At 40.7% G+C, this 26765-nt stretch overlaps 1 protein-coding gene across 7 annotated transcripts in view; it reads right to left on the minus strand.

Moving 5' to 3' along the window:
• Positions 1-26765, minus strand: part of CUX1 (cut like homeobox 1) — a gene marked incomplete at both ends in the record, with an annotated part of 282299 nt that overhangs the window by 95177 nt on the left and 160357 nt on the right. For all 7 annotated transcript variants that reach the window (XM_082008642.1, XM_082008646.1, XM_082008645.1 and 4 more), the window contains one exon: positions 5421-5469. In XM_082008642.1, coding sequence (XP_081864768.1) covers positions 5421-5469 — 49 coding nt within the window. The remainder of the gene's footprint in view (positions 1-5420; positions 5470-26765) is intronic.

Genomic DNA, 26765 nt, shown 5'->3' on the forward strand with positions numbered 1-26765 from the left:
AGACACTGTTCAATGTATTTTAGTGGTGGGCTGGTTCCAAAGAATGCTTAAACTCACTAACCCTTCCTCTACAGATCTTAAAATCTAACATTACATTTCCCTGAAATAAATGGTACTGATCCAGTCCAGATTCTTTAATAAATGGTTATGTATTTTCAAAAGAACTGTTGTTCTTGTTTTATTGATAACAGAAGTTTTTGTATTTGACTTTCTTTCTGCAGAAAAATATAAGAAGTAGAAATCCTGGAGCACTATCAGTACTGTGAAGATGTAAAGAAAACCAATGGAAACATTTTGCTTTTCCACAGGGATAACATGGCATAGACACAGAAGAAAAAAGAAGAATTTTTTTTTCTATAGCTTTTACAATATAGTCCACCAAAAAAAAAAAAAAAAATCCTATGTTCTCTTTCTGTTATTACACTTAAAATCTAAGGATATGTATAGCTGAGTCTTTTTCAAATCTATTTCCTCCTCCTCAGGACTCAAATACAATAACCCAGGATCAACCAATCCTAATGGAAGTTCTTCTCTTTTTCTTTTAAAAATGAAAAACCACTCTTTTTTTCAGGAAGCCCAAATAACAAAGCCCATTAGACTTTTTTTTTTTTTTTGGAAACAACTTGAACTGAATAAAGCCAGTAAACAGATCTAGATACCTCAATGACATGAAACCACAAACTTAGACTCAGTATCAAAACCTTAAAATGAACCCCTCCCTCTCTTTTTAAATAAATTTAACACTCCAAAGTATTTCTGTATTCACAACATAGGCATTACTCTTTGCAACAGAAATCTCAGATTTTCTCATCCACATCTGGGTGATTCCAGGTTGCTAGGTGAAGTATAGAAACAGAAGGATAATTCATTTGAATAAATTTGTCATTCCAAAGGTTGGTGACTTACTGCCATAAACACTTAGGAGAAAGGTGTCAACTTGAAATGGTACAGAAAAGTGCTAACCATAAATATTTGTGTAAAATATACATTCACACAACTGTGACTGTTGCAAATGCAGAAAAGTACACTGGAGCTTCATTAACTTCACTGATTGGAAATTATAACATTCTGGGAATCAAACAATAAAAAATTCAAAGATGCTATATCCCAAACTATGATAAATCATTTATTTTGACAAGTAAGGGTAGTTTAGTTTTAATTATTTATTATTATACTTCGTAGCATATCAGAAAATATGCAGTGATTTATTGTGCAAAATGAAAACTTAATAAAACGAGTCCCTTCCCAAAACTACAGGATTATTAAATCTTCATGGAAATGCGAGGTGAACTCTTGGGTTATTTTCCTTACCGAGCTAGTGGGTTAGTAAAGTGAAAATAAGCAATTCCTATTGCGTTTAGTTATATTTTGACTTCAGCCCTTCACATACCAAGCTGTCCAAGTCACACGACCTCGGGGACGAGGAGAAGAACAGAGAGGGGTAACAGACCCCCGCTGCCGCGGCCCACAGCTCTCCTGGGGTCCTGCAGATGATGCAGTCGCATCTGACCGCTGAAGCAAGCGGGGGCTATTGGCTTCGGACTTACACCCCTGCTAAAGCTACACGTCCTGGAGCTAACGGCCTCTCTTGAGGCAGCCGTAGGTAGACCAGCCGTTTTAATGTGCCGTTCTTGTACTTTTTGTTCTGGTTTATACCCCTTCAAGACCTCTCAAGTGGAAGGGTCACTTCACATGCCACCACTGACACCCACCTCCCAGCCAGGACCCGTCTCACCCTGTGAGGGTGTAAATCGGTGTACTTAAAATCACTCTGCTTGAGCTTTGTCAGTCTGAATGAGACTAGCCCTGCTGCAAAACCCCACTGAAACTCTTGGATTAACCACACTGAGTGCCTGGATTAGCAGCTGAGAAAGGGCTGTCATCCCAGCGGCCACCACATCGCTCCCTCCAGCACCCGCCTCCAAACCCTCCACCCCAGCTCGCTCCGCTCAAGTGACGGATTTTTTTCTCTCATTGGTTAGGGTTAAGCTTTGGACCAAAATTCAGTTTAGACCTTGAGTTAACAACACAATGGAGAGAAATAGCTTTGCGGTCACTACCCCTTTTTCTTTCTAAGCAGAAAATTGCAAAGCTCACTGGTATTTAAAGGTAATTATTTCTATGAGCTTGTCATTTCTTCTGGGGATGATAGCACACAAACAAGCCCAGAAAGCTCCTGCATGAAACAATCTGAGGATCCAAATGAGGCAAAAACAGTGGCAGAAGAGAGGTGATGGAGTCTGAAGACTAAGGATGGTCCACGCAGCTACCATGCTTCACCCAGCAGGACACGAGGGTGGGAGTTACATCAGCTCCGTCCCCGTGGCTTCCACCACACAGAATACAGACACCTGGATCAATGTCAGTGAGTACATTCACCCGCTCCTTTTACTGCAGAACTGGAGCGGGAAACGGCACTCCCCACCTCTTAAGAGTCAGAGAAGTGTCCTCTCAAAGCAAGGAAAGTTCAGAAATGCCAGCTCTGGATTTAAAAAGGGCAGTAAATGAGAAAGGGATTTTCAAGAAGTATCAGACGTTTAAAAATTTACAGCAAATATGTTTCACATTTTCAGTGGAAACATTTTGCTGTTCTGTAAATCTCTGCTCTGAATCCCCATCGTTTGGGTCAGTGCTAATTCCAGAGCAGCAAAACATCACATCAAAATCAGCAAGGCAGTCTGTCCTCAAAGTAGGAGCCACGCTGAGCATTACTCTTTAAAGGTAGCCTTAATAATGGGGAATAAGTACTTACGTAAATGGTAAAAGGAAATGTTAATTTGACTATTAAATACATAATTACATTAAGTACTTGTTTCTGCAACTGTAACACTTCAGCCTGATGCAAAACTCACTTTCTGGCCTGTGCAATGGATTTAATTTCTTCCAGGGTTTGCTTTTTTTTTTCCTTCAACTATAAAGAGGTAAAACACGTGAATTGCTGCTACAAAGATTACTTAGTTATAATTTATAGAAGTGTTAAAGGTAAAGCATCGCACAAGACAAGGACTACGGGAACGGTTCAGCAGATCAGCCGAGTCACTGCGGCAGCTCGGGGCTCCGGCTCCTCCGCGCGGGGGCTTCCCCTCCCTGTCCCCGCCGGGGCCGCACGCTCCCCGCACACCCCTCAGCTCGGTGCTGCTGCTCTCCTGTGTCTTGTTGAGCTCTGCCAACTTGCTAAACCCACAGAAAACGAACCTGGCCCCTTCACCCCAGATTGATGCTTTCTTGCAGAGTCACTGAGCTCAGCGGACTCCATGAAGGGTCCCCCCAGCTGCGAACGCTGCTGTGAGGGAGGGGAGAGGAGCCCAGCGGGCGGGAGGGGGAAGCAGAGAAGGGGGAGATGGGGAAAGGGAGATGGCATCACCTCTTCTGGCGTTAAAACAGCTTGGGTGAACTGCACACCGATGTTTACAGACTGATCCAGCATTTGCTGAATTACAACCAAACGAAGAAATATGCACATAAGCAGTTAGAAATTTTGACTAACTTTTCAAAAAAACAATAAAGTTAACCCCCCCCCACATTGCAGGTTTGTTCCAGTTAGATAGAAAAACATCTTTAGCATTTTTGTATAAACAGATATATTCCATTTTAGTATGGCAATAAGGAAATCAGCAATACCTGTTCTTTAACAACAACCACCTTTCTACTCAGAGAAAAGAAAACTACTGGGTAAATCATTGCTACAGCTTTGCAAAACGTACTGCCTTTGCAAAAATCACAAAATAATTCTTCCAAAACATCTTTAACACCTACATCATTTCTAAAAAGTCTACAGATTTTCAAATAATTACTAGCACTTTCATAAATATTTAATGCTGTCTACAACAGCTCTTTGACAGAACTAAAAACCCACTGTGCAAACTCCAATTTTCTTTTACTGACTAAATAATCAACCCAACAACTTACAAATCTGCCTTCTGCTTCATTAGTATTTTTCCAATTTATGAAGAGCTAACGTAAAGGACAATATACTTGCTTACGCTTGTCAGCTGCACCAGGGGAGTGGGGGGGCTGAAAGGCGATCTAGCAAAAGGGGAAAGACAAACCAAAGCTGGAAGGGGAGTTAAGTTTTTAAGAGGATCAGTGACCTGGTTTGGCTCGTGGGGCAGCTCCACAACCACTACTGACAGCACCAGGCGCGCAGCAGGACCGCTTGGTGGGGAAGGAAGTGCAAGTATCCTTCCTGGAAGTGACCTGCTCTTAGGTAAGCTTCAACTGGACTTAAAAAACCATAACCTGAGAGACTTAAGAGCTGTAATCTCTGATTTTACCTGACAGGGGGATTAACGAATCATAGAACCACAGAATAGTTTGTGTTGGAAGGGACCTTTCAAGGCCATCTAGTCCAAGCCCCTGCAGTGAGCAGGGACATCTTCAACTAGATCAGGCTGCTCAGAGCCCCGTCCAACCTGACCTGGAATGTTTCCAGGGATGGGGCATCTCCCACCTCTCCGGGCACCTTCACCACCCTCACGATGAAAACTTTCCTCCTTGTATCTAGTCTAAACCCACCCTCTTTTAGTTTAAAATCATAACCCCTTGTCCTATCGCTACAGGCCCTGCTAAAACATCTGTCCCCATCTTTCTTACAATAAGCAAATGCTTGGTTGAGGTTTCCCTCTGTGAAACCATCACCCACTGCATATATCACCCATGAATCCTGCACGTCCATACACATCTCCTTCATCACCTCACATAGTCACTCAAAGTACAGACTGGACCAGAAGCAGAAGGACACTTTGCTTGGGTGCTGGGTTTGGGTTTTTTACAAACTTTTTATTTTAAAAAGTTCAATACGATTGTGCCACCTTCTTGGGAGAGTGTTCACTGTCAGGGAACACGGGACAGACATTTCACAGGCTACCAGATTAGCATCTGCAGGAACAAACTGCAATTCCTTTGTTCTCCTGCATGGCACAGTCTGATCCAACCCTCGCTAAAAGCTAATATGCCAATAAAACATATCAGAAAAGGAAGGAAAAAGAAAAGTCCAGGTAAGTCCACAAAAGCTGGAGCTGCAGCAGAAGGTCAGGCCTCCCTAGGTCAGGCTGCTGGCAGCCCTGCCACTGCTGCAGGGCAGAGGTCCTTCATTTTGGGTAAATCAGTTACTCTGCATGTCTGAGTAGAGGCCAACATGATGGGTTTAGAAATGTTAACCCAAGAGTAACTATAGTGGGAAACTTAAGTTTAAATTATTAGAAAGTAAGTACATGGCAAGGACTACTCTACTGCGCATACAATCCTTACAGAGTATCCCTCAAGAGTTGTATTGTTCTCTAAATTTGCATATTTTCTTACTCTACACAGTTATGACTGCTAAGTGCATATAAAAGAACTGTCATGCAATCCAAGAGAAGGAAAAAAAAAAAATCAGTGTCACACTTAGAATTTTATGAGGGCCTCATTTAAAATCCTACCTGATTTGCTCTTTCAAGGTCTGTCATGATCATCTCGATTTCATCAGCCCTGTGAGAACAAGAGAGCAGAAGTACTGTTATCACATGAAGAATGCCTGCTATATGAGTTCATGCACAGTATAATTGCAACATTCATACAAACAATCCCAATTTTCAGTATTTTTTTAAAAGGCCACAGTAAGACTGATCAGCTAATCTTTTGACTGGTGAAATCCTCTTGGGTTTCAGCTCCGTGGACTGGTTTGCAAGTCTCCAACTCCTTTGCCTGTTCCCTTTTTGCAACGAAATAAGCATTATCGATATCTGAGCATATTCATTAGATCTTTGAAGACCTTATTCCCCAGCCTCCTGCAGAAGGGCAGTGTCATCTTTCCTACATGTAAAGGTGTTTCACAAGTGATAATTATGGAGAAGTCAAAGACTACAGTTCTTCAGTCAACTACTTGAGAATGCATATACAAAAGTAGCCTGTTACTCTTCTGTTTCAGTGCCTAAAATTTGGTTCTAAATTTGTCTCAAAAAAAAAAAAAAATCATGAGGTCAAAGAGACGAAGAAATACAATTTTACATCATGCAGAAAAGAGTTTTTTTGACATAAATTTACAAAACTCTAAATTTAGGCTCAGGCTCTTAATGCCGTTTCCAAAGCTGAATAGAAAAGTCAAAGGGTTGAAAACTATACAAATAGTCAAGGAAAAGCAGATCCTTCACATACGTGTGCCGGGTGGCCACTACCAGCCCTGACCCTTTAAAATCCCCAGCATTTCTAAGGCTTCACTCACGCAAATGGATCCACTCCCTAAGCAAACTTTTTATCATCAAGCTGAATCATGGGCAAATATCTCACACTCATGCTCACCTGTGAAAGGTACCAGGAAAAGCGCTTGCAGGCCTAAAAGTATGTTCTGTATCAATGTAAGAAGACATATTACTTCTCCCCAGACATTTTGTCTGTCTTGTATCTCTGGACCATATGGAAGCAATAAACACTATCCTCCTCTCCTATGAACAGCAGCTTTAACCAGCAAGTCCTTTTGCAATCTGCCAACACCATAATGTCTGTTTTTTTGTTTTTAATCTGTAGCAGATCATTATCAGTAAAAGCTGTGAAATACTGGAATTCTGTTCCTCTGCTGATGCAGAAAAGTCAGGGTTTGTTTTTCTGCCGATCCCACAGAAGATCCATTTTGCTGTGCAGGTGTTGGCTGGGAAAGATGGTTAATTGAAGTACATCAGGGTTCTGGCGCATTTGACACTGGATCATTACACTAAATATTGACTGACTTCTTCAACAGCATTTTAGGTTTCTGCGTGCACACTTAGGGAAATGCAGTAAAAGATCATAATAAGTAAATGTGTACGTATATAAATTAATGGAAAATTATTTTTAATTACAGCCTTTAATGTCGAGGCAACATGAATTGCCTTTTGAAAAAATCTTTTGGACAATAATGGAAAACAGATTAACATGTGTTTTCTTGTGCAGGAGAAGCTAATGTGCTCTTACATTGGAAAGAAATCAGGCACATGACATTTTGAATTAATAATAAATAATAGACATTAGTTACTGAATTGAACAATCACTTCTTGGGCAAATAAGGACTCCAAGTGTGCAGGGGGTCACCAGAAGACTAACCTGGACAGGTTAACATAAGCCTACCATAAGACTTTCCACCTCTTTAACCTCTGCAGTTGTGAAACATCTTTTGTTTCAGACTCCAGCCCCAAAATACTTGTTAATACACTTATGTAAATCACAGTATTTCAACATGGGAATGATGTCCCTAAGACCATGCAAGTGACCCTGTTATGTATCTGTAACAGAGATAAGAGGGAAGAGAGCGACCTACTGTGCGCATGCACACACACACACACACAAAAAAGTGTTTCCCAGCGTTTTACAAATATTTTTAACCAGGATAGTTTAAGGACCCTCTTTATATAAGCTTATGCATTCAGGGTGAATTTATGTGTGAATGCCTCAGGTTATATGGAGCCAGTGAATGATGTCTGGATTATGTCACATGCTTCCCAGATCAGAGCTGGGAACGTCCCATCCCAACACGCTGGCTACAGCTTAAGCGAATCCAGTTTCCGCTCGCTTCTCTGTAGGGTTTGGAGAACAGTAAAACCACTGCCTTTCCTCCCAAAGAGGGGGTGCCAGGTATCAGCCAAAGGTCTGAAAAACTGCAGAACTTGAGAAGAGCGAAAGACTTGGAAACACAGAACCCTCGGACCGGGAGGGGAAGAGCACCCTGCTTTGGGAGCAGAAGCCTTGTTTTTCAGTTCAGCCAAGAGAACCGTGGGGTTTTTTTGAAGAAAGGATGCCTCTGATGCAGAAGAGATGAGCGGGAAGGGGCAGAAGTGTGAACCTGTCAAAGGACCCTCAGCCACCTTTAAAGGTCAAGGGAAGGAAGCCATGGGTAGAGAAACACGTGGAGACAGCAGAGCGAGAGAAGGAACGCAGGGACAGCCAAGGCCCAAGGGCCCAGGGGAGATGGGACCAGGAGCAGTAAAGCAGAGGAGCACCCGGGCCAGCAGAAAGGTGCGTGGCGGCCAGTAAAACAGGCTGAAACACAAGGTGGCACCTGAAACACAAGGTGGAAGGACTCAGGACAATCCTGTATTTAAAATGGACAGAAGTATTAATACCAGTACTGGTATGCCATCCTGGCTGGGGTCAGGATTTAAGAGCTCTATTACAGCATGGTATACGCAGCCAATTACAAAAAATGCGACTGAAGATATAGAACGCCATAAAAATGACATTTCTGCCCTTCAGCGCGCACAGATAATTCTGACTGAATCCAGCAGAAGTGTCAAACTGTAGCCAAGGGCAAAATTGTCCCTTTGTCCTTGTATCCAGACACACCAGCTGACCGATCCTGAACTCCCCTTTTCCTCATACAGTTTTTCTACCTAGCCTTTCCGCACACAATCTGTCTCCGCACACCTAATGAAAGGATGCGACATCTCCAGAATATTCAAGCAAAACATCTCCAGCCTAGCAGTCTGCACACCAACGGAGGTTAATGCTGCAACCATAAATGTTATCTTTAAGTAAAGTAATGAATTAAATTACTCTATATTCTTTCCTAGCACAAGTGTCAACAGCATTCAGAAGAATCTTCAAAAGAAATTCAGTCTTTTCATTTTAAAAGCTCCACTACCACATCAGTAGCTGGCACTCAGCAGTGTAAAATCACTTATTTGAGAAAGTCTCTAATAGCTCCATTCACTGTTTGCTCAGCAGTATTTATTATAAAATAAATTACAGTTCTCACACCTTTTATGCACACACAGAAACAACTTGCATTGATTTATTGTTTACAAAGCACCGTGTTGAATTCAAACCTGCAAGGTACGAGGAAACTCCACTTTGGCTCACAGAACTAGTCCCACACAGGTCATTTTTGATGTATTCACCATCCACCACATTTGCTCATTTTCAGCCCTTCCTACTTCAATATTTCTCTTTACTTCAACGGAACTACTTGACAGGCAAAATACCATCCAGCTCAAGCCTGCCAGCATCTCGTCCTGCAGCTTTTCACTGAAAATCTGCTGGGAACCTTGAAAGGCACAATGGCCAAGCTTTGCAACTCCGTGGTTATACTGACCCTAAATTTCTGACCAAAGTAATTCCATGTGAACTGAACCCACTTATACTGGTCACAGGTCTGATGATTTTACTTTTAACTTTCTTCGTTCCTGAAGCAACACGTGACTTGGCCTCTTGTGAGTGCCTGGATTCCCCCATCACCCCAACAGTTGAAGGCAAGGAGAAAAACCCCAAAGTTCCGTCTGTCTTCGACAGATACGGAGAATGAGGGTAATTAGTAACAAGACCTTTTGCTAAAACACACTGATATTTACGGTGTTTTACAGCAGATTTCTACATTGCAACCCAACATTGGGTTTGTCAAGGGCGATACTATCTTAACATTAAAACAGATCACGAGGAAAAGAGTGGGTAAAAGCTGTTTTCAGGAACAAATATTATCTACCCTGTGTTTTCTAATTCCACAGATAGTATCATCATTTATCTGATCTAATTCCTTATAATCTCTGTGTTAGAGGAAAAGTAATCATGTAAGCAAGACAGTTCTTCAGTCTGTAGTACAGATGGCTTGTTCTAAGTTTCAACACTTTCAGGCTAAGGAATTTAGGAAACCAAATTTTAAGCCCAAGCATTTGGAGCTACAGAATAAGCGTCACCAAGTAAAAAGAATCTGAACTGTTGAAACAGCATGACCATGAAATATCCTATTATTTCTTCTCTTGCTACTGTTTGAAGTGAAAACCAAAACGCGTTAAAAGCTATAGATTTTGCAAGGTATAAGCTTTTACCAGTCATGAAAGAGCCCTCAAAGCTAACATGCCATCTATAAAAAAACCAACTTAAGGAGCTTTAAAAAAAACAACAAACCACCCCACTTTTCAATTCAATTGCTTATGGGAAATAAAAACCACAGAAAGGCTCAATTTTCTTTTTAAGATCAAGATAACTGATTAGGTCTGAACAGCATAACAAGCAAGCAAATTCAAGAATTGGTAACACGGAAGAAGCTCGGTTCTTTTTCTAAATAAAACTAAATCAGATGAAAACCCTAAACACCGTGAAGTTATTCACTTGCAAGCAACAAGAATCTGGACTTCATGATTAAAATCCAGTTGACCCAACTCCTTCATTTAGATACTAGCTTAAAGAGGCAGAAACAATTCCTTTTTTATTAACATGACAAGTGAATGGTTTGCCAAATCTTGTGGCTACAGCCCCCTAAACATTCAAACTTACTGAACCTTGAAGGAAACTGCTGTTGGATTCTTTATACATGGAAGAACTGAAAAATACAGATGACACTTTTGAAATTGCAGTCAGTGGCGTGGCCAAGAAACTTCACTAGCAGGGCAGATTAATATTTTGGTTTGGCAAAAAACAAACAACATTTTTTCCCACACATTTGTTTTCTTTAAAAACATATATAAGTTTACTGGTCAGAGCAAACTATATATGGAGCCACTGGGGCTTGTTAAAATGTTCGAATTACTCAAACGTTTACCCAGGCAATTTCAAACTATAAGCATACATTATCAACTAATGTGCATTTATGTTTAATTAAGAAAAAAAGAAAAATCCTACTTGTGACATATATCTATGATTGTCACAGATCATATTTTGGCCAAATTAAGTAAACATCTTAGCCTCTTAAAATTAGAGGCAGTGTAGTCTAGTACTTTGCTAGCACAGGACAAAATGTGATGAGTTATTTGGGACATTTGGGAGGGGAAGAAAAGAGGGGCCAGAGCATTAAAAAAAAAAAAGTAAAAAAAGAAAAGCAGTGCATTGAATTTTTTCAAGTTTCAGTCAAATTTTTATCAGGGAAGGTTCAAGGGTCTAGGAAGTAATTTTGAACCACTAAACAATGTCAAAATTGCCTGCAGCCCAATGATCACAGCATTCACTCAGGGCACAAGAGCATTCCAGCATCTGAATATTAAATTTTATTTTTTCTTTAAGCAAAAAAGGATGACAAATTTCCTACCCAAATTCAAGACTCTATCTAAGCTCAGCTCGTAGATGCCCTCATCTAATCCCTGCACCTCAGTGACCATGCCAAGGTGGCTGTGGTGCCGGTTTGTTTAGTTTTTAGGAAAGAAAGAACCACCAAACACTTCTTTGACGCTCTCAGAAAGCTTCCAATAGAAGGTAATATAAAAAAAAAAAAAGACCACTAACTCAACTTTTTTGCACCTATGTTACCTCACTGTACACATAGTTTTGGCGTTTTAGAACTCATAATGATTCTAATCCAACAAACAGCCATATTAGACAAACCCACCTTTATTGCTAATACAACCTCCAAAAATAACAGACAGAAGGGTTGTACAAAGAAAGTGTCATTTCAGCATAACCAGTACAGCATGTCAAAGGACAAGAACTCACACACTTTTTACTACTAAGTTCTCAACTCTTCTTTTCAAATCGCAAGAGCTATAGGTTAATATTTTCTTTCGCAGCAACCCTCTAAGGATCTTCAGATCAGATAATCCTTTTTCCAATGTCATATAAATCCAGGCCTCTTGTAAAAGAATTTCTCTGTTCAGGGATTCATAAATCCACCAACTTTAGTAATGAATTGGGTGTTTCCTTTCCTAGGAAGTCAATTGAACAAAAAATCCTCTCTCTGCTACGCAGTGAAACACTGAAGGCTTTAAATTGAGACATCAAAGAAACGCTGCTTTCAGGTGCTCCTGTGATTATACAATACATCACCTGGATTAATCTGGGGAATGGTTAAATGCCCACTGTACATTGTCCAGAACCCTCTTTGCAGTTATCCTATACTAAATCAAGTTCCTAGAAAAAAGGAGAGAGACTTGATGCTAACTCTTTCAGGGTTTTTTTTGTTTTATTAGAATTAATTGTTGCTTCCTCTCATTGCTAGCCTTGTATCCATGCAATGCGACACATACAGATTCAAGCTGAAAAAATAAACTAAATCTCATGCAAAAATTTCTCAATAAGCACACCAGGTTAGTATCATAAGTACCAAGATCAAGCAGTCACACCAGCTGCAGGTATGATCTTCAAATAAATGATGTCCTAGGTGCTTGAAAGATGTCAAGTGATCATCAAATATTGATAAAGGTTAAAGAAACTGCTTATAAAGCCCAAGATATTGAACAATACCTGGACAATACAAGAATCGAATCACCTCGATCGTTAGAAGGAAAAGACCATATAGAATAAACATCTTTCGGGCCATAGAAAAACTGCTTTCCAAGAAAACCTGCACAGCACTTTGTTTTCTCTTTCGTGGGTTAAGTCAGGATTTCAAAGATAACAAAAACCATGTTTGCAATTACAAACACAATGGAAATCAGCTTTATTCCAGTGATACACTAGGGAGCAGAGTTTCCAAAGATCAGCAGTGTTTTCCTAATCATTTCTACAGAGAGAAATTGATATGAGTGACACCAATTGATATGCTAAATAAAATGTAAAGAGAAAAAATAAGACTTATGTATAACAGGTAATCTCAACTCATAGAACCCCAGAGCTGTAATTCCCGTAGTGTGATGCATACATGACCTTGGCACACTTTGCAAACCAAACAAGAACACTTAACGTAAGCAGCTGGAATAAAGAAAAGGTATACTGTTTGTATAAAAGAGTAGCCCAATATACAAATAGATGGTACATCTTTTTTATTTGATGACAATACTATTTTCTTATGTGGCACATATTTACATATATCGCACCACAGCCAATTTTGGCTCCCCATATGGCTCAATCCTCCATTTAAACACCTCTTACTCAACTTTCATGGCGTTTTTCTCTCCACAAGAACAGGTCTCTTGGGAACTCTGTATCCAGCCATCACGCTGCCCATTACAGAAAGGAAAAGAAATGCAATAAATCCTTTTTCTCCTCGTCTCATGATCAAACACGTCCTCTTTCGCAAGGTATTTTTGCTTTACCCTGCAAAGCCCTATGAGTAGTATTAAAATCAGTGATTAGTGTACAGATTTGGATCATTCTGGGTTTCCTCCCTCCCCAGACCATGGCTGACAATCCTTTGGGCCACAGAAAATTTCAAAGGTGACTGTTGAAACACAAGATAATTTTTGCACCTGAAATTTGCAGAAACAAGTAACCTTGTTTAGACCGACCTAAAAATCAATTTTCACTAACTTCTGAGGGAGCTGGTGAGAAGTCTGCAACCTCAAAAGCCATGGGCTCATGCTTCTGCAGGTTCTAGTACTGGCAGGCAAAGACAGGAATCCCCAAAATCAGTTCTGGCATAATCATTCTGACTTGCCTTTAGAGACTATGGAGAAAACGAGAAAGAACTTTTGGATGTTTAATTTTTGATGGATTTATGCCTGAATCCCACCTGCATTAATGTCCTGAGATTGAGATACTGCACCAGTATCAGTACAAGCCCACCAGATTTGCAGGATCAAGTCCTCAGGGTGAGGAACACAATCTCCAGGTTCAGGTAATGCCGAATATTCATGCTCAGAGGAGCCAATCGAGACAAACAAACATTGCCGGCTGCCTTCCTGGCCGCTGCCAGTCTGCACTGTGCTCTGCCCCGGGGAGCAGGACTGTCTGCCTGATCCAATAGTACGGCTCTGAGGATTTTCTAACAATGCAGGATGACACAGATGTGGCAAACTCTCTATTTCCTAGTGCCTCCTGTTACAAATTGAAAGAGCTTGCTGCAATTCCCCTCTCCTGACTTCAGCTGATTCAATACGTACCAGAATTTAAACACAGACACCCTTCCCTCTCCCTCACTTGCACACAAAGCATATCAAAAGCATGGAATTACTCCTGACTTGGCCTTGAGCAGCCAACATGATGTCAATTTTACATGTTTTATAAAGCAACAGCATGTAGAAAGCAACTCAAATGCAGGTCATATCAAGCATGTGACCCACAGAGCAATCAAAGACTGCCTGAAACTGTCATTCAAGGTTCAATCATCTTCTTGCAGGAAAAATGAAACATCTGTGGCCCAGAGAATTAAGTTATGTATTGCATAATTCATCTGGTGTCTGCCACAGCAGCCATTTTAATGCTCTAGTGATAAACATGTTTGATTATTTTTGTTTTGTTTCCTGTCGCCTCCATGGTATTTCTATTTATCTACCCATACTACAATGCATAACGGAGATAACAAATACACAAAACAGTGTTACAGTCGGCTGATAAGACGTGGGAAATCAGCAGTCTTATTAATCACATTAAGGCAGCATCATTATTAAACCTTATGTTCCCTATAATTGTACTCATTTTGGTTCTTTTCGGTACACTCTGTAGTTAGATTTGATGACGAAATCATTGCTTCCCAAGGATCCAAACATGAGCTTTAGAGCTCTTTCTAATGGAAAGCTGCTCTCCTCATACACAAAGCAAATTTCTCACCGTTTCCTCGGTTTTCCATCCCCTCATTTCTTTTCGATCCCGACGTAAGCGGGAGGAACGTGCACCTCATACCAGATGATGCAGAGGACTCCCCTCTGTTCACTTATTCCACCAGTGGGTTTGCAGTCCGCACTGTGAGAAACCCTAATCTAAAGCACTCTTTGCAAGTCATTTGGGGAAGCGGTGTCATTAATGGTAGCTTAGTTCAATTTACTGCCAGACTTGTAGAACATGTCCCTGCAGAGCAGGTGGGAACTTTAAAGCTCCGAGTTCGTGCCCCGCTGTCTGGGTGTTTATTCCTCTTGCCAAGAGCTGACCATTGCTGCAGTCTACTCCCAGAGCTTTAGATGTCAGTTCATTTGTTACACAATTGAACAGAGCTGCTATCATTTGTGCAAAATTTAATAGACTTGGTCAATACCGGTTGGCTCCAAAAAGGTCCTTGGCACTGGCCTGATGGAAGAAAACAAGCAAATGCCTCTGAAGTGGTGGAGTCAGGTGTGTTCCCACCCACTTTCATCATTTGGGGTATATAGGATTCCCCCAGTGAGCAAAAGCCTCACTATAAAGCAACAAGTCAGCACTATTACAAAACCTGATTTGGTAGGACCAGAGTTTTACCTGATACCCTGAAAGCTTGCACACTGTTTCCTGTGATGCTCTACATGGAGGTGAGTCAGTGGATAAAATAACACATTCTCCCGTAAGCCCAAATACAAATAAAGCACTGTTTCCTATCGATTGTTCCTATAAAGTTGTTTAGACAGTATCTATTGTAATAATATCAGCAGTCCCATCTGTGCTTTGTAGCTGCCCCCCATTGCTACTTCCTCCTGCAATATTTCTAGGTCACTCCCTTATCCCCTAAATGTCATCTCCGCACCTTCCAGCCCACAAATGGAAATACAGATTATAGATGCTTTCCAGCAACACACACATGGCTGATCAACCTGCAAGTGGAGAGGCAACTGCTGCTCTCTCAACCTGTAGCCCTCCGAACGGATTATTCCTCTGTCTCTCCTATCCACTCCCGATTCCTACAAGATTCACCAGGACTCCCTGTGCCAGGATTTCTAACGCTGCTAATTTTTGTTGAAGTCAATCATTGGCTTCCAAGTTCATTTAGGAGAGGAACTGATGAGCTGCAAACGTATCACCATGCAGGCTGGCAGTAAAACCGACCACAAGCTCCTGGAAGCTTCATTTCTTTAGGAAGCCAGGCTAAAGGCTGTGGTCACGCAGTGCTACTGCTGGCTAAGCGTGCACAGACGCACAAATAGCTGCTCTGCTCCCGCTGCACAAGAGCAGAACTTGTCATTTTTGCTTTTGCTTGGGAAAAAAAAAGTATACCAAAATATAAAATAAAAACTTCCTTAAAGACCAAGCCTTAACTGACTAACTCAGCTACTCTGTAGCTCACATAAACTGTTTCATAATTGTTTCTCCAAATAAATAATAATAATAGATAGTTTGGCATTTTGGAAATACGGCACCTGCAACAATTTACTGATTTTTACTGATGGAGTTAAAATAGATCATTTATCCAAAATTAGATACCTTAATTGGAGGCATCTTAGGGTGTCATTCTTTTTTATCAGAATGGCACACTTTAAACCGTGAAGAATCAGCAGGAAGAATTGTCTGTGCTTTGATTAAAGATCCTCTAAAAATACACACAAATATTTTATCTTACTCAATACTGTCACTGGAGTTACAATGTGTAAAATCAGTACCTATGTCTTGGAAAGGTCATGGGGGTTTTCTTGTTGGATTTTTTTTTTTAGAATCACCATATCACACCTGAAAAATTACTTCAGGTTTTGAGTAGTTACAATCCCAAAATGAACAATCTTCCCTCATTCTACAGCAATGCTAAAATCACATATTTGCATATGTTTGTTTTCTTTAAAACAAAAATAACCTCAAAAATTGGACAGCGTTCACAATTTTTACTATAGCAACACACATATTCCAGATTAATCTTTAGGAGTTTCTTTCCAGAGACACTCAGCATCTCTTCTTCTCCTTAACTACAGAAAGAGCTGAGGAGCTCAGTAATTTGGAAAATCTAGTTATGTTTAGTTTCTCCACTTACTTATTCTGTATCTTTGTCCATCACTGTAAGAACCTACAAAATGTTTTTCTTTAATTTACCTCAGCCTATATTCAGTGAAACAGATTTAAGTCACTTTGAAAATAAAACAGTACAGTAAGCAATTCTATGTACAGGTGTCACTCCACAGGCACCTATCAAGGGAAAATTACTGTTTAGCACCACCGCAATGACAGACCATCAGCTCCTACCTTGTGGAGAATGGTAATTTTCCAGTGGTCTGAACATATATTAGGGTAAACATAACAGACTAAAGAAGAGAAAGCCAAACCTGTCTCAATCTTAACTGAAAAGCTCAGGTTCTCTAAATTAGCTGTCCTGTGTATCCAGTCTGACTTTGGTAACCGGTACTACAGCGTATAAGACAACACCCTACATGGCCTTTGAAGGATTTACTGCCATGAAAAAAGATAAATATGTCCACTAGGCCAATAATCTCCAATTTATTATTTCTTACCAAGCTGCTTATTGTATCCCTCCAAGCACATTTACTAACAGGCAGCAAACATGATAATATCCTGCTTCCCTACACTGCCAAATGTACCTGCAGCATCTGGTCAGTGCTTTATGATGGAATAGAATATATCCATACATTAAATGGAATTTAATGATAGAATCTGGGTAAAAATGCAACTTATTTTTATCTTTTGCCTTAATCTATGTAAAGGACATACACGTGCAAAAGAAAGGCTAAATGTTGACTACCCAATAACACAGCATTCAAGTGGAAGATGTACTTGGGGAATGGATTAGATGCTTTTGGCTTTAGAAGTGAATATAGGTGATGTGCTAGCTACTCAAGCAAGTATTTCCTTCTGGCTATCGAAGAAAACAGCATTACATGGTCTCTGATAAAGGCAACTGATGTCCTTCTATCCAATACATGGACTGAAAATAGCACAAAGCATGACAGGAGACATGATTACTAATTTTGAGTAGATTTTACCTTTCCCATGAGCTATGCTGAAGATTAACAGCCAGGATGATTGCTAACTTTATAATAATATATCCAACTACCAATATGTTCTTCTCTCTTCCCAATTTGCTTTGAATGGAAACACTACTTCTGTCAAATTGCAATCATGTCACCATTTTGCAGTTTCAGTTTACAGCTATCGATAGCATGAATCTTGCTGACCTGAGTGACAAAGCTGCAAAAAACCAAGCAGAAAGAAACAAAGGAGGGAACAGGAGACCACAGAACAGAGAAAACAAACTGGAGGAAGGAGAAAAGGCAGGTGTTGACTAAATAGGCACAACCATCACCAGTTCATTATTACCTAATGGAGACCGATGCCTGAGACAGAGAACAACCTCCTGGTCTTCAGATGAAGAGCTGCCTTCCTCTCTTTCCCTTCCCTCCTCCAGATTTGCTCTCACACCAGTGGGGCATCCCGAGAAGCAGACTCAGCCTCCAGCTGCCCTCAGGAGTTTTACTTGGTCGAGGAGCTGGAGGGTAGGTTGGCACCAATCAGATGTGCTGGTGTGAATCAGCACAGCTTCATGTGAACCGCTTGTACCAGCAGAGTATCCAGCATATTTTATTTTTACATCTTTGCTGAATATATAAAGCTACTCAATTCTTTTCTAACTTAAGTCTCCAGTTGTATCAGACTATGAGAGATGCTCACTAATATGATTGACAGATTGCTGTCTACACAGAAACTAAACTAGAGATACAGATATTAGACAGCAAAATCACTTTGAATAATCCTTCGTGGCAATACCCAACAACACTAGGTACCACTGCTAGCCCTTGGAGGACAACAGTGCAGTATTTCCTAATTTAACCTTTTAGAATTTTATTTGCAGAAACGCTTTTCAAATTCTCGACTTCCCTTTCAACAGTTGTTTAGCCTTTAAAACACTGCTAAAGTAAAACAGCTTCAGGCTTGACTAATACTACAGTCTGTGGTATGGAACTGTTTGATTATTCTGTTGCAACAATTAACGTAACAGGTTTAGTATTGCTACAGAAGGGGAGTTTGAACTGGAAATAAGTTTCTGTTGCTAAGGACAATTCCTCAGCATTTCTACTATCTCAAAAGATATACTGATGTCAGAAGCCTCTTCAGTGGATGAAAACCATCCTTCCTAAATGTAACAAACAGCTGTAGCAGAGAAAGGAGGCAAGACAACACCAATGCACCTTTTGCATTTGTCTGTTTTTAAATGCAGTTCTAACTATTAACCAATGGGTTTTAGAACCACAAAACCAGTATTTGCTTATTGAGCAAGTTCCCATTGCTTAGACTTTCAACGGCCAAACACCTTTCCCTGGTTGTTCCCTGACCTCAGGAGGTCTAAAGGTAAGCCTAGAACCATATCAGGGGTCACACCTCCACCTCGCTCCACGTTCAATGGGACACCCTGGGAGGACAGAGCAGCTGCAAAGATGCAGCTTCTCTGTTCTCAGTTTATTGGGTTCAGTTGGGTTCTTATCTGGAGCATGAACTTGTACACAGGTACAGCCGCAGAGCAGGAGAATTTCCCCTTCTTCTACCCTAAGTGGATGGTTTGTGCCATCAGTTCCTGCACTGTATGTGTAAAAGTTTTAAACTTTCCAAATAAAGCATATCTAGTCTTCTGCTATTTTCTCTAGGTTTAGCTCCTTTTATGGCATTAAGTAGTAAATCAGTAATTCAGGGAACCTTACTTTGCTTCTGAAGTGTTATACAAACAGAGAGGACGGGGCCAGACTTGCTGGCCCCTGGAGCTGCACACAGCTCTGCCTCCTTCCCCCACCGCCTTGCCTTCGCTCGCAGGTTGTCGTAGCTGCATCATCTTCCCAAGCCACGGGCGGAAGCGTACAAGAGTTTATCTGATGTTGTATCAGAAAGAAGACCACCCTGCTGTAACATGCACAGAAAAAGGGCCAGGACAGGAAGGTCTATGTGGGCAGGATGCGCTAATACACTGTAAAGCTCAGAGATTTCATCCAGGGACTTTTTTTTCTTAAACTTATTCCCAGAAATGGTCAATAATGAAGTCTTCCACAGACCCCAGCCATGTAGCTTCTTTTAGGGTTGTACTGTCTTCAGTACAGCTAAGCTTACTGCAATACCAATGCTATGTAGGTAGAAGATTCAAGGGAACATGAATTAACTAGAAAAAAAGTTAAATAAATAAAGTTTAGTCAATACAGATATCAGAAAATATGTTCACCAAAAAATGGTAACAAAAAGTGTTAGAGAAAAAGCAAGGCTTATCTACCACATATTTCACAGAAAGATTGTTAAGTACTGACCTGGGTGAGAACTGGCACGTGCCCGGCACGTCTCACCGCCGCCAGCTAACTGCCTGGCTCCGCTCCGCGCAAACACGGCGCCACAGCACTGCTGACGACGAGGCGGTGACAAAAATCAATCCAACAGGCAGCAAGACAAATAAGTCATCTGTATCACAGCTAAAATATGTTTTTGATCAATAATAGAAAATTAACTCCTACTCCTTTGCCAAGAAAATAGATTATTTAATCACAGTACAGACAGATAGAGATGTTACATAATCAAAAATAGCTCGCTCGGCTATATTTAGTGGCCACTGTCTTTCAGTGAAGAGGGCAAAAGTCCACCCATTATCAGTTACAAGCCCTGTACTGAAATGGTTTTCTGATGAGTTAAGCTGGTCTGACATAGTTAACATCAAGACAGTGTATATTTAAAACTACAACAACTACAAGAGCATGAAGGCTATGAAGAGGGAAAAGACAAGAAAGTCATTGCTGTCCTACGCATAGCTATCCAGCATGGTTAGAAGGATCAAGTCCCAAGCAAAACCTATATACCAGGGGATCTACAACACTGATTTCTAACCTTTCTAGCTTTCAGACTACCTCGAGTTTTCCATCAAAGGATGAAACATTAGTATATCACATTTACAGTTTATGACTGGTTGCCTTTCACAGTTATTTCTGTGGTCTCTTAGCAATAACTAGTGGAATTGTAGGAATTTGCAGAACAGAGAAAATCACTGATCTAGACCATCAACACAGAGCTCACTTAACACTACTGCAGCCTGACAAGCACGCTGTGCGTAGCTAAGAGCCTTCCGCCATTTCTGAGATCCACAGTATCTTAATTAGAAGCTCAAAGAAATGTCTGTCCATGGCTAGTCCCCCAGATGTGAACACCACCATCATCAACACAAGCGTCTTTCCTTTCCTCTACCTGCCCTACCAAACAATAAACACTAGAAAAAAAGTGTAATTAATGCTGAAGTCAAGCACCTCTAGCTTTTATGGTTTCAGATATCCAAAAATTCAAATAAGGCATCAGAAAAACCAACAGTTAAAACAAGGTCTGGTTTATAGGCCTTCCACACTTTTAAGTAAAAGAAATCCCCCTGTTCCTAACGGGAATATGGATAAAAAGAATGTTTAGTACAACAGGCAGTGATTAACGTAGGTAACTACCATTTCTTACATTGTTTTAGGTAAAAATAATTATAAAAGATAATTATAGCTGGCTCCAAATGTTAACAATTTTAATAGTTACAGGATCTAAGTACTGTAAATGACTAATGCATGCAGCAAATGTATTTGCAACAGCGTACAAAACAAAGCCCTTAAAAGTAGATAGCTCTGGAAAAAAAAGGATAAACTGTTTTATAACATAAGCTCTGAAGCACATGACATTAAGAAAGTCTGTATTATCTTCTTTTTGTGACTGGCAACAAGAACATCTCCTTGATTTGCCAAGATGACAAAAGACCATTAGCCCAGAATTTGGGAGCTCCAGATACCTGCATGACTAGAGCAACAACGTTGTATCTTTACAATTCTTAAAAGAGTGAGACATGATGGGTCAGTTTCTTCTATCTGCACAAAGAGTCACAACATATTTTAAGACAGTCGTCCTTACGTAAAGCCAAGGAAAGATTGCTGATAAATTTAAGTGACTAAAAACTGGAATAACTAACAAAACTCTGCTGATTATTTACTATGTGCCACCTTCTGGGCATATTTTTTGCCAGCAATATTCAAAAATACAACTTTAATCCCTACCCTCTTGCTGTGACTACAGTTCTAGTTTTAATAAACTATCAGCGTTTGCCCCGAATAATTAATAAAGTAGGAGCACACCCATGTCTTGTAAACAAATACTAATTTGCTGTTTATTTTATTAAATTAAAAGAAGCTTATTTACACATAACTGAGTAGCCACCAGTTACAGGTTCAAGCCGCTTGTTAAAAAGGACTTTTCTGCCTCAGTCTGTGCACGATATGGTGAAGACCAGTGTGCAACAGGGTGGGCCCCGCCAGCAGGACAGCTCGGCGTCCAGCCCGGGTCTGGAGCGAGCGAGAACACGGAAACATTTCCTTCTCCAAACATGCCCACATGGAGACCATCACTTATCTTCCTAAACAAACAGCAGCGCAGGTCACTCCTTCCTGCCTCCGGTGAGGCACTTCCCACTGCTACGGGCTAATGAATGGTGTCCTTACGGCTCGGTGGCAGGGGCTCTGGACACCTATTTATCAAACAGGGAATGAACGGAGCACTCAGAGAGAGCAGTAGCCTTCTGGCCCTCATTTCCTTCGTGGATGATCTGCTACTGAGCTAAAAGCAGCAGCTCTGCTAGCTAAAACTTACAGTGTATTTTCTATTACCAAAGCCAGAAATTCTGTTGAGTAATGCTTTCATTCAATTTGCTCACGATGTTCTCTGCTGATGAATGTATCTGATTTCATGTAAATGTGATTAAATAAATCAGACAATGCTAGGCTCTCTCAGTCTCAAGAGGTTCCAGTTCAAGATCTGAAATACTTGCCCCAATAAGCACAACTTGAACTAAACCTTGTGCATTCTGGATTTTTATTACCTTCTTAACCTCAAAAAATCCCTGGTTGCCTCCTTATTTTTGTTAACATGGGTGTAACATCAGAATTACAGCTTCTGCATAAACTGCCACACTGATTCAAAGGCTTTCATGGTATGTGAGAACTGAAGAGGAAGGGATGGGAAATGAAAAGGAGAAATAAAGAAAATGGAAAAATTCCCGCAAAGTATTTTGACTTATTTGGAGCTCACGGCTCTTGGCACAAAGAGGTATCAGGTAACAGGGAGCCACATGAGGGCTGTGGCTGACATTTTCAGATAACAGAAATCAAAAGGAACAACTCTGAAATCCAGGCCGTTTATAATCAGTTGTCTACACATGATGTTACAGGTCTAATCTTAAGTAGTCTAAGTGTTAAATCTTCATCTGCTGTGCAGAAGTTCACGTTACACCATTCTCTTTGAGAAAGAAAGGAACATCAGCCAAAGAATACAGTGATCCCACGCCACATACACATAAAGTAAAAAACTTTTTAAAAAGATATCCGTTGAAAATCAGCATGATTAAGAAAAGGAACCGTGTCTGCAAGTAGCAATGCCACCTTCCTCTGTCGTTTCCCACCAAACTGTCTCATGCTGGAACTAATAAAATGACTTCTGAGGATGACAGGGTTATCCCCTCCAGTACGCCTCTCCAACAGGAAGTGGTCTCTAGCTTCCAGGTACTAAGGAATGATATGCAAAGGACATGACTTTTTTCCCCTCACAAAGTCATTCACTCGTTATGAAATTAATTTCAGATAGACCACAAAAAACCCCACTACTCCTACCACAGATTATCAGTCGCTTCATCTTCACATCAGGTGCACCTTCTGACAGGAGGCACGAACTTCACCCTTTCATCAGTAAGATCCCAGTCCTCTAGTCCCACAGCATCTTTCACAGCATTTTGGCTACTACCTTGAAGGGGTGAAGGATGTCCCAGCCTGCACATTTCTGTGATGAAACACATCTGGAACTGCAGTCCAGGGATGGAGCTCTTCCTGCACAAGGAACAACTGCTGCCACCAAGGCAATGCTGAGTTAGCACTTAACTAATAGATTAAGGCTCATCCATACACCAAAGGGCCTTTGCTGAACACAAATTTTGCATATGAAATGGCAGACAATGCACCAGCTGAATGCTGAAACAGAGAAGCTGTTGGTATCTTCGGCAAGTTAGGGACAACACTAAACAACCCAGCTTTAAGAACAACATTATTTTCTCTGATATTATACACAGAAGCTGCTGTTTAATTAAAACTAAGCCGCTTAAGCCATTAAACTGGCAAATGGCTATACCAAATGACTTGTCAGTTGTTAGCATTCAAATAGCAGGAGTTGTTTGTTGTCACACTCGGATGGCAAGCTGCAATGCTAACGCACATCTCCCTATTGGCTCCACAAATCTAAACCAACCCAGGACTGTGAAGTTATTAAAAGTGCTACTTTTAATTACCAAGGAACACTTTCTCACCATCATCTTTCATGATCTTCCATGATCTACCATGGACTCTGCTGCAATTTAATTATTTCAACTTCTGCCCTAAAAATATAAGCCGTTCCAGTCATTTACTTGCATTTTTAAAAGTAGAACTTATGTTAATTTTGGCTTTGAGTCCCAAGTTTAAGCAAGTCCAGATACAGCCTCCTGATTCAGATCCTGCATATCTCAGCATCAAAATCTGTAATTAAAAAGCATCACTTACTACAGTAGCTACTTTCCTCTGACCACATGCAATTAAAAAAAAAAACAACCAACAAACACCCCCCCCCCCCCCCAGCGTTTTATCTCAGGTCAGTAACTGGCCACGCAGGCAAAGCGAGCATCACCGAAAGCGCCCAAGTCGAAGCCCCTGTTTGCTTATCACTAGGATTTGGGTCAAGACAGGGAGCACCAGGCAGAGGCATCTCTGGAATTCAGGGTGGGAGACTCTTGCCATCTTCATTCCCTTCCCCCAAACGGGAAGGACAGTGGCGAGGAACTCGAAACAGTTAAATTCACTGAATTTGTTGATCTTTTTACTTCCTATGAGTCACACTCCTCAACCCTACCACTATACGTATAAAAATCTGCTACAATTCATTAAATAAATAAATAAATAAATTTGGCTCAGTGAAAGCAGAAGACTCCCACATTAAAGCACCACACAGATCAAACAATGAAAAACGCAGTAATGATTAAAGTTGCCCATTCCAGTGAGTTATGATGTCCATGCTATGGGGCAATCAGTGGTAATACAGCATTATGGTTATGACAGATGCCGTATGCATCTTTTTTCCTTTGGTGTGGTCTCCAGGAAAGTAGAATATTTCCATTCATTGCAGAATGGATGACCTAATGGATGGCACTGTTCAAATGAATGGTCAGCAAATGCACTTTATGTGCTTCTATTTATGTACACGTATTTTTACAGGCTACAATGCAAGCATCAGAACAGCACTTCCACTTTTCTGTCCAAGGACTGAAAGACTACCCACATTAATAAAGTCTTGCTTTACCCCGTGTGCCCTTTTTACATATGGCAAAACTGAGTCATCAGTCTTGTTTTAGGTAGCGTGCTTGACTAATTACCAGTACAGTACACGAGTGTTTTTTCCATACGACAAAGTCTTAAACTAAATTTTCTACGAAAAGTCACTTTTTTTTTAATAGAAGCAAAGTTAATAAATGCCTCGAACTACTGAATGAGATGATGTGAGCTCCTTGCATTTAGCAACAAGCCTTGAAAACCTTAATCTCATGAGTCAGTATTAACAGTGAAGGGAGTAAAGGCAATCTTGGGTCTATAATCAGTAAGATAAGCTGCTTAAAAGACATCATCTGAAACAAATGTGTAAACGTCTCACCAAAGCAGAGATGCTGATGATATATGATTAAAAAGTGTAAATGTAGTTCCGTGGTATCGGTTAAGAACAACTTGCATGTCTCATTCGCAAGGGCTTAAGGCAAATGGTTTAACATCACCAGAGTACAAACTCCTCGCTAAGTCTTTCTCCCAAAGGCCATTAACACCTCTGCATGTTCTGTGTCCCGTCTAATTCTCTCTGGCTTACACCAGTCCTATTGCAATTGAAATGCATCAAACTCCTTCTCCACTACCCAAGTTAAACCTATGAATGCTGCATTTTTCTCTTGACAAAATCCTCCCAAGATCCCCAACAAGACCAGTCCTGAGAGCAATAAGAACCCAAAGACTACACAGACAGACTTCATAGGATTTTGAGAGCAATAGTCCTTCCCCTAATACACTAGGACTGGTATCGTTTAATAAGTAAAGGGATGATTTAGAAAAGCCAATGAACGGCGCAGTAGCACTAACTGCAGTAAAGCAGAATTATTATTATCAAGACTGTAGAAGAGTAAAAAAGTCCAGACACTAAAACAAGCCAGGTGAATAGGCGGCTTTACGGCAGATGAAATTCCACCACTGACAAACATAGGCTAATGCCCTGAAGAGTAGTAAGTTGGACTACTTATCTACACTGCTGGTCTCCACACTTCTCACTAGGTAAATAAGATGATGGACTAATAAGAACATCTATACCTAGCTAAGATCATATTCCAAACAGAGCAAAATCCCCTCAGATAAACTATCATGATTCACAGCATAAACAACTAAATGATGCGATCTGAAAGAATGTTCCGATAGCAAATTAATCTACAATGATGAATTACAGAGCTAATTTAATTTTTCCCCCTTTTTGGACAGCTAGCATAGCAGCATGGGTCGTTATGGGTCATTTTAGCAGGGCCTGTTTCGATAGGACAAGGAATGATGGTTTTAAACTAAAAGAGGGTGGACTCAAACTAGAGGAAGAAATTTTTCACAACAAGGGTGGTGAAACACTGGCCCAGGTTGCCTGGAGAGGTGGGAGATGCTCCATCCCTGGAAACATTCCAGGACAGGCTGGACGGGGCTCTGAGCAGCCTGATCTAGTTGAGGATGTCCCTGCTCACTGCAGTGGGCTTGGACTAGATGGCCTTGAAAGGTCCCTTCCAACCCAAACTCATCTGTGACTCTGTGATTACTGGAGATCAGACAGTGGACAAGACAGTGTCGTTTTATCCAATACAGAATAACTGCATCATTGTTGAGCCCAGGAAAAGTAAAAAAAAAAAAAAATTCCCATTACTAGCAAAAGAAGGAAAATGTATCACAGATAATTTTGGGAGTCAAATTCCAAGTTATTCTGATATGCTTCCAATGCAGGAGTATCTAGAATGTCCGCCCCCGCCCCACATGTCCGTATTAATCTACAGGGAAATTAACTGCTACACACTCGGTAATGTAGGGGTTAATTCTGACTGCTGTCGAATGCCCCAAGTCTGTGCTCTGTTCATCAGAGCATTAAATCTGAAAGCTCAAGAGAGTAGTGCAGCCGTGCTGCAAGGGCTATGTTATAAAGTTCTGCATTAAAAATTCATATCGTAGGCTTGCCACAGTACTCTGCTCTGGCTGAAAGGAGAGCTG

This window comes from Phaethon aethereus, assembly GCF_964289735.1.
Source record: "Phaethon aethereus genome assembly, chromosome: 19".
NCBI classification, from domain to species: domain Eukaryota; kingdom Metazoa; phylum Chordata; class Aves; order Phaethontiformes; family Phaethontidae; genus Phaethon; species Phaethon aethereus.